Source organism: Mytilus californianus, unplaced genomic scaffold, assembly GCF_021869535.1.
Source record: "Mytilus californianus isolate M0D057914Y unplaced genomic scaffold, xbMytCali1.0.p SCAF_4, whole genome shotgun sequence".
Classification (NCBI taxonomy): Eukaryota; Metazoa; Mollusca; class Bivalvia; order Mytilida; family Mytilidae; genus Mytilus; species Mytilus californianus.
In genome coordinates, this window is record NW_026262690.1 from 29,415,609 (window position 1) to 29,434,205 (window position 18,597).

The 18,597-nt window shown below is 31.1% G+C and overlaps 1 protein-coding gene across 6 annotated transcripts in view; it reads right to left on the reverse strand.

The window, feature by feature from the left end:
* Positions 1-702: 702 nt before the first annotated feature.
* The window catches only part of LOC127739444 (serine/threonine-protein phosphatase 2A 56 kDa regulatory subunit gamma isoform-like), a 53,574-nt gene continuing 35,679 nt past the window's right edge, over positions 703-18,597 (reverse strand). The window contains exons 14-18 of one of the 6 annotated variants that reach the window (XM_052251215.1): positions 15,646-15,718; positions 14,706-14,828; positions 13,022-13,051; positions 7,502-7,516; positions 703-4,840 (exon numbers count right to left, since the gene is read on the reverse strand). In XM_052251215.1, the coding sequence (XP_052107175.1) occupies positions 4,685-4,840; positions 7,502-7,516; positions 13,022-13,051; positions 14,706-14,828; positions 15,646-15,718 (397 nt within the window). In that variant the 3' untranslated portion in view covers positions 703-4,684. The other 5 variants (XM_052251217.1, XM_052251216.1, XM_052251219.1 and 2 more) reach the window with 5 other exon arrangements.

The window sequence follows — 18,597 nt, forward strand, 5'->3', positions numbered from 1 at the left end:
ATCACTTATATCAAATACACAAGGAGAAATAACTCTCATATGGAGTCTCTGGATTGCTTCAGTCAAAATTATTTAGACATCCGGAGGATGTAACAAGCAAGTTGGTCATATAATTTTGTCGGTTTCTTTTATGGTTGGAAAGGAGTAGCGATCACAAGGAAAACAGTGTTTGGTGAGATAACTCTTACAAGGAAAAGTGTTCAGTTAAACAGGGTCAGTTTCAAAAGGTATAAACTGTTCGATATCATATACTAAATATCAAAGCAACATCTTCTGAAACAATACTGCACATGAAAAAAATCAATTATTATTCAGAACAAAATCAATACTGCGTAATTTCTGCAGGTTTCTTTTCTTTCCTCTGTGGTGTTCTGTAGTTTAACTTGCCTTACTACTTGAACATTAAATCTTTTTTGACATAAGCCCATCCTGATCTCAAAAATATCAAGAGTTTCAAATTATCAAGGATCTCATTAAGGCAGTTTTATGTATTTCAGCAGGTATACTTGCTTTTCTCCATTTAATTTCCTATATTTTTTTGCTTTTAGTCGCAATATCATTTAGCCCACAATTCATGTACTTTATTTTTCCTTTACATTTCTTAAGTAACACTCCAAGGACAACAACTTCAGCTGTAAAACTTTCATGATAGTTATTTATAATGTACAATAAATCATCACTCATGGCATGTAGAAAACACAATTCAATTTTTTCATTTTAATGACAGTTTTAAGAAAAAAATATCACTCTTGACAATTCCTGACCACAAACAAAGACCTAGTACATCATGCATATTTACCTGAAAATAGTGCATCTCATTCTATTATTTACTCAAATGCATCTAAAAGAATTATAACCTAGACAGCATGATTAAATTAAAACAGGTCATTATTAAAATTTGAACAAGTTAATGTTACATTTCATGTTTGAATACAAAAATGTTACACTTTAGTAAACAAATAAATTTGACATTTTATGATTTTCTGTTTAATAATTACAATAACTTTAAAATTTCAATGCTGAATGAAAACATAAAGTTCAGTCACACCAGGGAATAGTGAAGTAAGTAATCACTAGATTAAAAAATGTAAGGAAGTTCTTACCTCACTTTATATTTGTTACAACATAAACGGTACCTTAAACCCTTTTTGAGTTGGTGTCGTATTTTTGCCTTGAAAATGCACAATAAATTTTAAAGCTGCTTACATATTTTCAAGGTGCGTTCACTTGGTACCGTATAAAAATAAACAATAATTCTTTCCCCTGCCAAAAGATTTGAAGACCATTTTCAGATTTATTGGAATTTTTCGTGATAAAAATTGATTACTTCACTTCTGTGTCAAGTAATGTGGATTGCTTATATAACATCTAACAGTTGGATACTTGTATGGTGAAATAACCAGTCTAAAAACTCTTATCAAATTTTACTGAAATGTTAGAAATTAAGTGAAATTTGGCCTATATATCTTCTGATATGTAAATGTTCTTTTGAAAGTTTGTTAATGTTTAAATGGACCCATCTGTAAAAGAGTTTGTTTTAAAGAATCTGTTTAATTTATGCCCGATGGAATCGTGCGACTAATTTACCAGATTTCATACATTTTAAGGGTAGTTAGGAAATTTACTATATAAATCTCATATTGTATTTCATAAAAGAAATTGTCTCTTTATTTTTTGGCAAACATGAAAGCATGATTTTGGTTCACTCAAAATGTGTTTTTTTTTTTTTAATTTCTTCTTTTGAGCTTTTCATCCCCTTATCACTTCCTTTTATTACTTTGAATTTTAACAACAGACATATGGCAATGCACTGGCACATTACAAACTTGGCATGTCAATCAGTGGTAATGGTAATGCTATAGTTAAGTAATGGAATGTAATTTTTGGTAACTTATTATTCAATTAATAACATAATCTTAAAATGACAATCCTCCATAAAAGAATTGATATTCAAAACATTAACAAGGATTCCAGTTTCAGTTAAGAGTTTAATATAATTATAAAACCTAGTTAACTAAATGTGCTTTGCATAATTTCTAATGTCTACCCATGACTGATTATGTGTTCTCTGATATTAAAACAAAAAAAAATACATTGCGACTCTGAAACAAATTGATTTTAGAAGATTTTTAAAATGTTAACTGGGCTCTCAAAATCCACCACCATCCTTTAATATAAAGTCATTTATTACAACATTGTTCCACTTCGATTAAATAAAAAATATACTTCAGGATCTTCTCACTCCTCCTTCTGAAAGTCCTCATTACATTGACTAATGTTAAATAAGACCATAACTTTGTTTTTGTTATATAGTTTCAGTGTGAGTAAATCATATTAAGTACCAATATGCATTATGTTCCTACATGGAATTATGAAGTTCTAGTCATTTAATTCTAAATGCATAAATGAAGATGTTGGGGAGATAATCATTGGATACAATCAACATATGATCAGTTAAACAAAATCGAGGTCCTTTTATAATATTAAGAGAGATTGCATATGTTTAGTAAAATGAAAATGAGAATTAAAAAAAAAAATATTGCAAAAATGTTTTGTTGATCCCATCTTAAAATAACAAGAAGACTACTTAACAAACATAACAACAGTTAGTTAACAAACTCACTCATAACTAATTATACTTATTGTAACTATCTCTCAGTCCTCATCATCCTAACAAACATGGAAATGGAAATAATGTACAGTGAAACCTTGTATCTTATAATCCAAATAGTAGCAAATTCATTTTCATTTTATTAGTCTAAACAAATCTGATAGGGGAAATGGATCTTAATTGTTTTGCTGTTACTTGTTTGAACGTTTTAGATCATACAAAAATGTAGATTTTCTGTCATTTTTATGCCTTTGAACTGAAAGTCAAGTACAAAGAAAAAAGTTACAAACATTCTATATCCAATGAGCAAAGCTGTTGCAGTTCAAAAAATGTCTACTCATAGCTGCATTTTGCTACATGTCTTGATATTTTTCATCTATTATAAATGTTAGAAAAGATAACTTTGTGTACAATAGTAAATGAACACATCAATATATGACCTCATGACCATGCACATAAAATTTACATATTACTGCTTGAGAATAAGCAGATGAATGAAGTAACTAACAAATTTAAAATGCATTTATTTTTTACAGAAATCTTTCTTTAAATACCTGACATACATTTTCTTTCAAATTTCCTTCAACTATATATGAAAGTAATAAGAACTTTCAATAGAAATTTTCTTTCATTTCATTTGATTTCTGGAGTTCTTGAAAAGAAAAAATTAAACCATCTTTCCCACTTTGTCCTGAATTATATAATTATTTGCAGAAGTCAAAAGACTTATGATTTTAAATTCTATTTGAGAGTTTGGTTTACAAAAGTTTCACCACAATTACCAGAAATCACAAACAAAATTCATTACTTTTTTTTGGTATGAACAATTTTTCACAATAAATTAACAACAGTAAATAGCTAACAAAAATAGCACTTTTTTCAAGAATGTTACGAATACGAATTTTGCCCAATCTGCAATACATGTATGATCGTCCCGTTATCATCTACTTTTAACAATAAACAATAATATTACATTGCCAATAGTTAATCACAGTTAATGCAAACACATATATACTGATACATATATTTAGTAAGGCAAATTAATACTTGTCCTGTCAGAATTGGATTAAATACTGCATTTAATTGTTTTTCTGACTAGACTATAAAAGCAGTTGATGGGGTCTATATTCTGTGTACAATAATACTGTATGCACTGTATAATGTGCTACTTGAACTGGTTCGACTGATAATGATTCATTTAAGATTTATATGATTGTTGGTCATGTCATACCATCATGTCTGTTTTCAAAGGGAAAGTGCTATACAGTATATCATTCAAACAGATTAAACCTGTTGCAATGAAAAGAGTATTTACATCTGTACCATATACAGGTTATCAATTTCCATTGACAATAATCTTATTGATATGTGACCTCTATTTAACGTTGGCAAATACATTTTGTGATGATTATCTAAATGTAATGATCATCTGTAACTTTGGCAAAAATTTATTTGATAAGACCTTTTTTCTGACAAATCAACAACACCGGTAGGATATATGGAGATGATCTACATAATAAAAGCCTTACATTTATGCTGGTAAACTATTTTGGTATGCAATCATCAAAGATTGCCTTAGTAAAACACACACATATATCCAGTACAAAATCTTATGTGGTAAAAGCATTTACTGTCTGAACTCCATTTGCATGATATTTACCTGAGGTACATCTATGAGAAAACAAAAATGTACATAAATCTATCAGGCATTTCTAGTTGTGACTCCTCCCATTCCTTTTAAGGCAAAGTGGGTGGAGTATCACAGGGTGCTGCAAGTTAATTTAATGGACTATTTATCACAGAATTGCAATTATACAAAATCTTGACCCGCACATAAATGTACACAGAACTCACTTCATACAGGATGATATATTCCATAAAATCTTCACTTTTACTCTTCGATTATATACAATATAAAAATTTGTAGCAGTTACTCTCACTTGCACTCATTCACTTACTTTTTTTATCATCTCTACTATACAATAAACTTGCAGACACCAGATAAAGAGATTGAATGTCCCAACATTACGACAAAAAATGGTCCATGATTTATGAATAAATCAATTTTTGGTCTCAGGTAGTTGTAGCTGAATTGCCCTCTGAATTTGTTGGGAGATATTCATCATGTCTTTTATGACTATCTAACGCTTTTATCATAGTTATGTCATGTGGTAGTTCGGATTTTCGCCGCAACAATGGCTTGTCTCCCTTGCCTTTTTTCTTCGTTATCTGCAAAATTAAACATAATTCATTAAAAATATTTGGTAAGAAGTATTTCCTAAAATAATTGTCACATATACAAATAATGTTATTACACAATCACACTCAAAATATATAATAATTAATATTTAATATTCAACAAAGCATCCATGGTAATTTCTGACAGATTAAGACTCAATCTTGTTACTAGAATATTTTGTCGCAAAATCTGCTAGATATAATACAAAATTATAACAAATAACCATGCAGAGAAATCATATATATGGACTATTCAGAGGAAAACATTAGTTCTTTCTATGTGACACCTTATATTTAGGAGATAGTATGGTAAGGCCACTTTTTGTGACTTCATTTTAAATATAACAAAGTATTATAAATCTATGAAATAAATATTTCAGTAGTTCAGAAGACATTCGTCCTTAAGACATCTTAAAAATTTTTATTTGAATTTTATTTAATTTTTTGCTTTAGGCCTGCAACTTCTTGGATTTAATGAAAAACTGCCCAATTATCTCATTTTAAGACTTTCATATTGATATTACAATTAGAGCAAACAGCCTTATCTTAAGAGAAATATTTACCAAATGATGTACTATGCAAAGATGTTGAACCAATCAAAAGTTGTTTTTATGTAAGGTTGTTGCTCATAGCTATAAAACATTTTTTTACCAAACACTACATGTAGAATGGACAACATTGGTCAGTTAAAATCAGAACTTGATTCCCATTTGTCATGACATCACAAATAAAAACACTACCAGATTTTACCATTCCATTTATTCACCAACAGATGATTGAAGATTTTTTTCTAATTGCAGGGACCAATTAATTACACTTATAAGTCTTCTTCTTTCTAGTCACAGTTCCAATATCATAAATATTTCCAAGTATAAACTTCAGGACCTTTTCTTGCTTGCTATGCAGTATGGGTTTAGCTCACTGTTGATGGCTGTACAGTGACCTATAATTGCTTATTCATCTTATTTTTATACTCAGGCATAATAATTACATTAATCGCTGTATATAGTCAATGAATCATAACCAATTGACCATTATGCCTTACTTTTATCTGGATCCAGACCTACTAAGTGTTCCTCTATAAACTCATTTAACACTACCAAGATGCACTCTGATGCTTAATATTTTTTTTTATGTATCCCCTACCTTTATCAGGTATTTTTTTACTTCAAAGGGAAGCAAGGAAAGTAGCTTAGATTTGTTGATCATTTTATATGCTGCCCAAAAAATATACACTTGTTTCCCTCCTCCTGGTAGAAAAATATATGGTAAGTTGGTAGATAACCAAAAATGCAAGGATTTAAACAGTGCTTAACCAAAAATGTCCATAAAATGTGTAAGGGTAGGCATGAAACTTAAGGGTAGGTAGGGAGCAAGGAAACAACTATATTTTTCTATGGTCTTACTGGTGAATTTCTAACTAGAGTGCACCTTTATACATGTAAGCTAAATTCAAAGCAGCAAAGCATGCTAAGTAGGTAGAATTAAACATACAAAACATCAAAGAGCATCAAAACAAAAGGTCAAATTAGTCCAAGGTCAACTTTTCTTGAGGAGCTGCAATGTTACTGTAATTTTGAAGCAGTAGAGTACACAGGATATAATGTCTTGCCAGCCTATTGAATTTCTTGAAAGTCTTTTGATTCAAGATATTACTACAGGAATCACAAAAACATGAACATTATCAATGATTCATGAAAATGAGCTGAAGGTCGAAATGACATGTACATATCTTATCATTTTAGTTGACCTATAACTTAAAGTAACTGAGAATCTGGTGTAATTTTGATCAATAAACCATGAACATGAGGTCAAGGTCATTAAAAACATGCACATCTTACAATCATTACATATACACCAAATGCAGTTGACCAATTACTCAAGTATATGAGGAACTGAGCAAAATATCTAATGGACATGCACCTTTCAACTACTCACATCAATCAAATAAAGTGTCAAGAGCCATCAAATATGCCCTTTAGTTTTTTTTTCTAGAATAGCTGTAGGATCAAAAACATTGTCTTCTTTTTAATGTTAATCTCAAAATTTGTGTAAATCATTCAAGTGTGTGTCCTCTGTGTTTAAAAGCAAACTAATAAAAGTTCATGAATTGTGCTCAACCATGGCAGCATTGTGCAACAAGTTTTCCTAACACTTAAGTCAGTTATAATTTTAAAGCCAATTATTTGTTTTACATTTATTTTTCTTTCAAATATCATCATTATGAACAATCTATTTTTGCCACAGTTCTATAGTTTCAATCTCTGAGTATCTTTACTTTTTCTCTTCCGTTTTTTCTACAAAATTATATTGTACCAAAAATGACAGTTTTAGAATGCTTGAAAATGAATTGAAAGATGTACATTAACAGATAAGTTGATAGACAACATGACTTTACCATTCTAATGATTATACACTTGGACAACATTGATCAAACTGCAGCTAAAGAAAAAACTGCACAAAACACATAATAAATCACTAGCAAACTCAAATCTTTGCACTCCAGAAAATGCATGGAGATCATTTTGCACAGGGGTTGTTGCAGTCTACATAGTTGTGTGTGTGAAGGTTACACAAAAACAGTGTTAAATCTTTGACAGCTTTACAGGCATCAATGTTATTTGAAAGAAAAAAAGTTGTTTTTAGCCTCACCTGTTCCTGATAGAGCTATACAGAAAGATCATACATCAGTTTTTTTATTTCAAGTACATCTATTAAGTTAGAAACAAAAAATTCAAAACAAGGCTCACTTAAACATAAGATTATAAAAGTCCATCAAAATTTGCATTATATTTTTCCATAAATCCTTATTAAATAGATTTCAGAAATCTATCTTTCAAAATTAAAAATGTATTTCAGTAACTAAGGTCACTGAATGGCTGCTCATAACCTTGTCTTTATGAAATCAATATGAAATCTAGCTATTTTAAGCATTTTGTTATGAGATGTTAGGCTTAAACAATTAAATTCTATTCTTTATTTTCAATTGAAGGGGGCTATGAGATAAACAAACAAAATTCAACTATAAAACAAAATTATATCAAGAAAAACCTTATTGACCAAAGTCTTTATGTACAAGTGCAGGATGATAGAGAAATACAAACCTTATTCAACTGCAAATGTTTTCATTTTACAAGAGCTATTGAACTTAGATGTAATCTCATATAAAATACTTAGGAACCACTAATAAAGTTTGGTTTTATTCTTCAGAACACATATAACCCTTTTCAGTAAATTTTGTTTTCAAAAGGTTTTAGTTTACACTTATATTTTAGTCTACCTTGCAGTTATGGGATTACTTCAGATTCTGATCAGCCAGAGCAAGGATTTAATACAAACACAAAATTCTGTGGTTGTAGATTTAAAATACAATGCGTAAAAGCAAAAACATTTCAATCCCCTTTATACCTCTTGTTTGAAGAGAGACAGGACTAGAATTGTCAAAATCCTTCCTAACTTCCCTTTTATGTCTAAGACTATTGAGCTATAACATAAAAATTCCCTATATCTTTCCAAACTTATCTTTTATTCTCGAGATTATTGAATTCAAATTTCAGAATGGTCAACTACATTCTGGATTAATGTGAATTTGTTTTTTCTTACAGATGAGTACTATAACTACACACCTTTAAACTAAAAAACCATTACAATTTTTTGGCATACATATACCAAGATACCACATTGCATAATGTCTAAGTATAGGTTTTGCAAACATTTACTTCACCAAATTTTGACACAGACTAAGCATGCAGTCTCTATTCCTGATATAACAACAATTTCATTCTTTACTTTTCAAAATATACAATAAATTTTTATAAAACACTTTCCAAAATAATTGTACATTTTTTTTAATAAAGCATAGAACAAAATAAATTCAGGATTATATTTGTAGGTGCAGCAATATTTTTCTTGTAGGAAAATGTAGTTGAGAACATGCAGTGTGAATACAGATATATAAGTGTGACCTAATGCTACTAGTAGTAAAAAAAAAATATCTTACCGTAATCTGAAAGTGTGGATATGAAAACATATATCATTATTAACATCATATAATTTTTGTCAGTACATTTAAAATCCTATATATTTTCAAACCAAACAATTCATATCATTGTATAATGCATTACATAATTGTCATTACATGTATAACATAAATTACTCAATGAATGGATGAATATCTTCCCACTGATAATATGAATACTTGATTTTTTTATTGTCAGCAAGTTTTAAGATTAATGCAATTATTTATATCAGTAGAGATATACGTTTAGTGTTTACTAAACTGGAAGGAGACTCCCAAAGTACTTGGACAGGAAGTGACAGGGTGTCTGTCCAAATACTCCATGTCTTATTTTCAGGACAGAACAAATTAAACAAGAAATAAATATGGCAGCTTCTACAAAGGGAGTCAAGGTTGATGGAGAATGATGGCCATTGGAGAAAAAGATGTCATTTTACATTTAGGATACAATTTTGAATTTTAAACAAATAGACCACTAAACAAGTTGTTACAATAGTAATTTATTGTGAAATAAATGGGGAATGTGTCCATGGGACACAGATGAGGCCCTTGCTTGCATATCATATAAAGTTATAAAGGGACATAACTGAAGAACAGTAAAAGTGACAATACCCAAATTTGTACTTGATCTGAGTTTTGTGGTAATAAGTATTGTGTATAAGTTTCATAAAATTTGGTTGAGGCAAACTAGAGAACGGAAACAAAAAATTCAGCAATTTTTCCATTTGTTCAGGGGCATAACTCTAGAACAATAAAAGTGACACCACCAACATTCAAACTTGATCTGTATTTTGTGGTAATAAGCATTGTGTATAAGTTTGATAGCATTTGGTTTAGGCAAACTAAAGTTAGAGAACGGAAATGAAAAATTCAGCAATTTTTCCATTTGTATAGGGGCATAACCATGATAACTCTAGAACCGTTAAAGTGACGCCACCAAAATTCAAACTTGTCTGTGTTTTTGTGGTATTAAGCATTGTGTACAAGATTCATAACATTTGATTGAGGCAAACTAAAGTTAAAGAACGGAAACCAACTTTGGGACGTACATACGGACAAACGGACGGACGTACAGACGGACAAGGGTAAAACTTAATGCCCCCTCCGCTATGGCGGGGGTATAAAAAGTATAGCACTCTCTGTTCATGGTCATAAGATTTAAAATTCTCTTTCCAAAAATATTTATATGGGAGAGGAAATAACTTAGTAAGTACTTCTTAATCTAAAATGATCAGAAAACTGAACACTAATCAGTGTGATTACTTCAGATTTAAAGGGGAATTAATAAGGCACAAGGGGGTAATCCCATCCATATTTTTGGTGATCCTATGTGAAAGAAAGGATATGATATAAATGTGCTTTGAAATTGGTGACATAAGAGGGGAAAGTTAATCCTTTATTTTGCCCGCTTCCCAAACGAGACAAACAAGAGAAGAAAAACTCTTACAGGCTCTCTTAGCCAGATGAGCAAAAAATCTACCATTAGATGTTGACGATGACAATATCATTAACTACAGCAGAGTTACACTTCTGTGTTTTTTACGTAGACCAGAAAAACATTATCAAGTCTAAATTACCCAGGCTGGGTCAAACCAAAGACTTTAAAATTGGTATTTGCTGCTTTTCCACTAAGCACGCAGCATTAAGGAGTATGAGCAAAGAGTCATAATAAAGTGTTCGGGTAAGGTGACATGTCTTCCTGCAGACTGTTGCCCAGTGAACTAGCACGTTAAAAATCTGGCTCAGTGTGTCGGACTAGTACAAAGCAGGGTTAATGATTATATAACATTAACATGTTCTCGTCCTGAATATGCATATTAATTTGCCGCTGGGCATTAAGCAGCCATCCATCATCATCATCATCATCATCGTTTGAATTGAATGTATATCAAATATACTTCACAATTTGAAAACTGATTTTGCTAGTAAGAGTTAAAAAATCAATGACAGTTTAGAACAAGGTGATAAGGTGTAAACAAATTTTCCTAAATTTACAACATATTCTAATCTAACATTTAAAGAAATAGACAAAATATATTAAAACAAATAAGGTAAAAAAATCTTAGGTAAAATGATTTGTTTTATTTGGTGCAATATATGACATTTACAACATGTTGCAGCATTTTAACAGGATAAAAACAATCTGAATAACTAATTGTGCTGCAATGCATAAAAATAAATATCTAATATTAAGATTTATGTCTTGTCTATACTTATTGGTAATAAGTGTTCCTAGTTGGGATACAAGAAGCACTATAAATAAACAATGGCAAATCAGAATCAAAAACATTGCACATTTTCTAAACAAAGTAGAGAGCCATCTGATAGCCAAGTTTTCCAAGAATATGTTCAGACATTATTGCAAAAAAATGGATATGAAAGAACCCAACTTTTAAGCAGTATGAGGAAGTCTGTTTATTTTGAATCAGATAAAATTTCTGAAGGAAAATATTACTCAAGATAAAGAGTAAACCCAAATTTAAGTCAACTTCATCAAACAATTTAGGAGAATAACTATTAGGTAACGTGAAAAGTCATCAAACTTTACTTCAACTTTTGTCTAAACAAGTATACTATTTAAAATAGATGTGAAGAACTCTTAGAATATGGAATTTAAAGAGCAGCTCATCATCTAGACATTTTTAATCTATTAACTTGAATTTCCCTTGAATCATTAAAATTATCTGCTTCACTCTTCCCATTTATACAATTGTTCATGCTCTGTGTCAGTCCAAGCAAAGAAACATAATTCAGTCAAGTGAAACAACCCCTAACTATGTCATTTGATAATATCTTGAATTATCAAAGTGTAAAATATCCATCCAGCAGTTAACATGAGAAAGACCATCCACCTAAACATTCAATATGAAAAAGGGGGATCACTATCTGACTTGAGAAAGACCATCCACCTAAACATTCAATATGACAAAGGGGGATCACTGTCTGACATGAGAAAGACCATCCACCTAAACATTCAATATGACAAAGGGGGATCACTGTCGGACTTGAGAAAGACCATCCACCTAAACATTCAATATGACAAAGGGGGATCACTGTCTGACATGAGAAAGACCATCCACCTAAACATTCAATATGACAAAGGGGGATCACTGTCTGACATGAGAAAGACCATCCACCTAAACATTCAATATGACAAAGGGGGATCACTGTCTGACTTGAGAAAGACCATCCACCTAAACATTCAATATGACAAAGGGGGATCACTGTCTCTAGCATTTATTTGTATTAAGATTGAAGAAGATTGACCAAGCTCAAGTCTGCATTGTGTTCACAAGGTTTTGACTTGGAACACTGACCTTAGCTTGACTTTCAACATCTGAGATAGAATATATATTGGAATCCTTTTCCCTATCAGGGTGATTAATGATTTCTAGTCCTTAAGGGTCATTGTATTATCAAGGTAATAACATGAAATTTGATAAATACCCTAAAAGTCATTCAATTTGTATGATGCTGACAAGGATTAAACCTTAACCTTTGAAAGTCACTAGGGGTCAGTTACTGTGTTTGATGAGTATTGACCAAGATGTTTCCAAAAGGGTGGTAACCCAATACAAGACAAAAAAATCCTGAACAAAATCAAAATGATTATTTCCTCGAATTCATGCATTATAAAAAGTAAAACTTTGAAAAAAGTGAAATGCAACATCCTCTTACCCCTTTTGTTCATGTTATTTTTCAGGCCAACTTTCTGCTATATTACAATGGAAATTTATACATTTTTATCATCATTTACATCTTTTCAAAATACACTTTTAGTTTAGATATCTTAAAAATATTTGTAGATAATTAGATTGCGAAAAGTGAGGGGAAAAAAACACCAACATAAGGATTTCATACATCTCGGTTCAGAAGGTAGTTGTTTCAGCTGTAACGCAAGATTTTTTAAAACATTTTTTCCATTAATTTGTTTTTTTTCAATATTTTGACTTCCAAATGATGCAAAGGAGTAAAGTTTAAATGATTTTTGTTGTTTGATGTCAGATGTTTAAGCTAGGATCAGACTGAAGCCAAGCATTAATATCTGACTGTGAATAACACTGTGATTTATATTAAGATTATATTTTGTGTTATTAGATAGTACATACTGGCAATACAGGCAAGAGAAAGATAATAATTATAATGTTATTCACCTGTCGTAATTCACCATAATTTGAAGACATCTGAATTAAGAATCACAAGTGAGTGTGTGGCAGTGGTAAATGTATATATAAAGTGAATGCATGCTTAAACAAAACTGGCTTTTTTAAGTTACATAGTCATTTACACTATTTCAAACATATCTTAATCTTTTGATGAATTACATTTATATTTCACTATTATATTTGTTAATGCAATTACAAAGTCTACTCATTTCCTGAAACACTTATATAATAATAAAATGTTTGATTGATTTGCACTTCATGTGATACTATTGTTTTGACAGAATTCAATATTTTTATAAATAATGTAATATTTTTTATACCTAACTGGATTTTTCTTTCTTTTTATATGTGAATAGTACTTTTGTTTTACACAAGGATTTTATATATGTGATGGGTCTTTTACCTGACTTTTTTTGTTTGTTATTTATTTAAAATTGTTCACACTGCAACATAGCCCATGTGTGCTATCAAAGCTATAAACTGCCACATATCAATCAATCTCACAAACACTTGTAAAATAAATGGGGAATGTGACCATGGGACACAGATGATGCCCCCGCTTACATATAATGTTATAAAGGGACATAACAAGAACTGTAAAAGTGACGCTACCCAAACTTGTACTTGATCTGAGTTTTGTGGTAATAAGCATTGTGTATACGTTTCATAGCATTTAGTTGAGGCAAACTTAAGAAAAAGAAAGGAAACGAAAAATCCAGCAATTTTTCCATTTGTAAAGGGCATAACTCTAGAACTGTAAAAGTGACTCCACCAAAATTCGAGCTTGAACTGTGTTTTGTGGTAATTAGCATTGTGCATAAGTTTCATAACCTTTGGTTGAGGCAAACTAAAGTTAGATTTGATTTGATTTTGGTGTTTTAACGCCACTTTTAAGCACCGCTTTTGGGCTATTTTGTGGCGGCCAGTTTTTATTGGTGGAGGAAGCCGGAGTGCCCGGAGAAAACCACCGACCTTCGATAGGAAAACCAACAATCCTAGTCAATTAAGATTGGAGTCGAGTGCACCCGCACGAGCGGGGTTCGAACTCACAACCTCAGTGTTGACTGGCTAGTGATTACAGTAGTAACTACTTAGACCACTCGGCCACCGAGGCCCCCTAAAGTTAGAGAATGGAAACGAAAAATTCAGCAATATTTCTAATTGTAAAGGGGCATAACTATATAATGGTAAAAGTGACGCAACCAAAATTCAAACTCGGTCTGTGTTTTAAAGTAATTAGCATAGTTTATAAGTTTTACAACATTATGTTGAGGCAAACTAAAGTTAGAGAACGGAAACCAATTTTGGGACGTACGGACATACAGACAGACAAGGGTAAAACTTAATGCCCCCTTCGCTACGGCGGGGGCATAAAAACTTGAAAAGTAAGTGAACTGTATTCAAGAATTATATGACATTCCTAATTCCTGGTTAGTTTAAAGTACCAAAATGATGAAACAAAATCTGTACATGTCACACCCCTGTAATAAAGGATCTACGGAATGGTCATACATATACATACACTTCTTACTTATACGTGTATCTTTAAACTGTATCTTTAATTACATGCATCCTATTTATACACATATTTAAGACTTCTAGCACAAAACTTCCTAATTTGTAATCTATTCTGTACTAGCCAGTATTATCTGATAGCTGTAAAACAACCCACCTCATTGGCTTCTTTTTCTAATTCTTTCATATTAATATCTGTGTCCTCATCTAAACTATTGGGTGTTCCAGGATTTCTTGTTTTCTCACCATTTTCCATATACTTAGTTGCAACTTCTTTATACTGAAACAATTATCAACATTACTTAATTTTCTTGGGTAGAACAATGAGGATGACAAATGTGTCACCTTACTACAAAAACGTTCTCATTTAGTTCAACAAGGGAATAAGCCTAAAAACATGTGACTCTGCTCCAGTATGTAAAGCATTGTGATACAAGTCAATTAATAACAAAATACTGATTTAGTTGTCTTACAATAGTTCACCTGGTATTATCAAACCTTAGTACTGAGGAATGTTTCTGATTAAACCAAATTACTATCACATGACTTGACAATTGTAAGGATTCCTTTGACATTCTCATGAATTTCCCAAGGGTGACAATAGCATTATTACACTAATTTTCTCAAACAAGTGATTACCGGAAGTCTTCTGCAAATGTTTGAAAATTTATTGTCAATTGTTGTCGCTTTAATCAAAATTCTCATATTGCCAATGTCTTATAGTTGTCACATACCAGGTTTCTTCCCTAATTTTTTCGTAAATTCTACTCATGTTCAGTTCAATAAAACAATAAAGTTTTTTTCTAATGAAATACCTTAAATACATTATTTCTGCCAAGCTTGCTTCAGGTTGGCCATCTTGTTTTGAAAAAAAAAAATAAGCCATAAGGTTCTATAGGAACCTCTGTGCATCATTTCCACTATGTTTGCCATTACTTTAGACATTCAGTCCATCAACACAGATTTGTTTAAGGTCTATTCCAGAAAAGAATATTCTTATCAACATTAATCAGTCTAAAAATCATTCAATTATGATTTAAAATGATCAACCAATTAACAGGGCAGATCTTTACAGTTATCATTATCCGATGTCTTACTTGTGGATTTCCAATTGCCAAATTGTTGACCTTTGTCCATGCATCTTCTCGATTTTTCATTCTTTCTTTTTCTCTGTTAAAATAAAAATAAACGCTTATCAGTATATTGGACATGTCCTAAATAAAAACAAATCTAATCGACAATTACTATTAATCTATTCCCAAAATTTTCTGTCAGTTAACTATTTTAGAAAAGGTCATATTTACTGCATTAGATGGGATTTATTTAGGTTCACATCAAACATTAAAACGAAATACATATCTTCATACATGGTTACAAGATAAGCTGTATTGAAAAATAAACATTAACTAAATATGTACCTCTGTGTGACAGGCAATTTTGATCCTGTATAATATATACATGTACATCCCTGTACTAAGTTAAATAAGATTACTACACGTTGTTTTCAGTATGTGTAACTTTCACCTTTTGTAGCATTGTTTTAGCTCAAAAATGAATTTAAAACATTTGTCCAAATTGAAAAAACAACAGAGAGTTAACATATTTGAAAAAAACCAGTAAATCAGCCTAATGAATTTCTGAGACTCACTAAATAAATGTGGATTGTGTCCACATGTGGACACAGACGATGCCCCCGCTTGCATATCATATAGTTATAAAGGGACATAACTGAAGAACGGTAAAAGTGACGCTACCCAAATTTGAACTTGATCTGAGTTTTGTGGTAATAAGCATTGTGTGTAAGTCTCATAACATTTGGTCGAGGCTAACTTAAGTAGAGAACAGAAACGAAAAATTCAGCAATTTTTCTATTTGTAAACACGCATAACTCTAGAACGGTTGTGTATAAGTTTAATAACATTTGGTTGAGACAAACTAAAGTTAGAGAACGGAAACGTAATTCAGCAATTTTTATGTTTATAAAGGAACATAACTCAAGAATGGTAAAAGTGACGCCACCGAATTTCGTACAGATATTTTCTTAGTCTTTTTTCAGGTCCAAACTCCGACAAAGAAATTTCCAGGAGAAGGGAAGAGTACGGAATATTTTTGCTAAAACCTCGATTGTTTTTATGTTTTACATGTTATATTTGTAATATGTATCTTATTGTTCTTGATTTGTCATGTTACATTTTATATCTCTGTAGTTACGTTTATCATGTAAATTTGTCCATCTGTTTGCAATCCGGAAATTTGCCATGTCTTAATAAAGACACAATAAAGTTTTTGTTGTCGGTTAAATTAGCCTCTGTGTTCCTTGTTGTCATAACTTACTGTTTTTGTATGTGTTCATCATGGAGAGTAGATGAAAAGTGTATGAAAATTGAATAAACCACGCTCGTTTTGAAAATATAAACCGCCATTTTTTCTAATGTATCAGGTGATCGCCAGTCATGTGGGTCAGTCATGTGACTTGATATTGTAAAGTGATGATTTAGTCTATGAGAAGTTTATTTTTATAAATACGTTTCTACTTTAAACAACTGTTTAAAACCGTTCAAGAATTATGGTTGAAAACATGATAATCCCATAATTGTAACCTGAACGAATTTAATTAGGAACAAGGTGAACCTGTCACTGATTTGTTTTGACATTGATTAGGCCCGTTGATTGAGGTGTGATAATCCGGATTAACAGCTAGAATCAACAAACAAAAATAAAAATAATGAGATTTTAACAATTTATTACAGCACTAATGACGTTAATGATATTCATTTGACTGATTTGTAATTATGTTATTGTTTCAATCAGAACATTAATTTGGATATTTAATCTTGTCCTTGATACTCAAACAATTTATTAAATTTGGTTTTAAAAAAACAAACTTAAATGTAGATTTATCTCAATCTAAAAAAATTCTTATTCATTTGTCAGGATATTTGCAATTTCATATTAATTACGTATTCAGTACGAAATTCTCAGACATCGGTGTCCATATAAAAAACTTCCTGTTTGCCGATTTTGGAGCTGTAACTTTTCCGAAAATGTCTACGAGTCTTATACGAACAATAAACTTTTTTTCTCACGTTTCTTGGACCATAAAGGGGATGCGCACTATACACCCCAAAAGACGGTAATCTGTATTATGCAGTAATAAGCATTGTGTATAAGTTTCATAACATTTGGTTGACTAAAGTTAGAGAACGGAAACAATATTTGTACTTGATCTTAGTTTTGTGGTAATGAGTATTGTGTATAGGTTTCATAATGTTTGGTTGGGGCAAACTTAAGTTACAGAATGGAAACTAAAAATTTTGCAATTTTTTGATTTATAAAGGGGCATAACTCAATAATGGTTAAAGTGACACTACCCAAATTCAACTTGATCTGTGTTTTATCAGTGGAAGGCAAAATTAAACATTGCATTGTATAAAGCATTGATTGTAGTTGATTTAACTATAATCATGGACAAAGGAAGATAACTCCCAATTTTAAAAATTACTTGAATAATGACTGATATTTCTAGGAAAAAAATGAAAATTTAGCAATTTTTTCATTAGTAAAGGGCATAACTCTAGAACAGTAAAAGTGACACCACCAAAATTCTAACTTGATCTGTGTATTGTGGTAATAAGCATTGTGTATAAGTTTCATAACATTTGGATGAGAAAAACTTAAGTTAGAAACGAAAATGAAAATTTTTGCAATTTTTCCATTTATAAAGGGGCATAATTCTAGAACGGATAAAGTGATGCCACCAAAATTCAAATTTGATCTGTGTTTTGTGGTAATAAACATTGTGTATAAGTTTGATATCATTTGGTTGAGGCAAACTTAAGTTAGAGAACGGAAACCAATTTTGGGACGTACTGACGGACAAGGGTAAAACTTAATGCCCCCTCCGCTTCGGCGGGGGCATAAAAATACTTGGGGATGTGCATAATTGTAAACCATTTTCCAAATTAATCAAGTGTGCACTAGGGGATTGGGTTTTGATATGTAATTTGAATACATACTTCATTTCCCATTTTTTCCCTTTCAATTGTAAT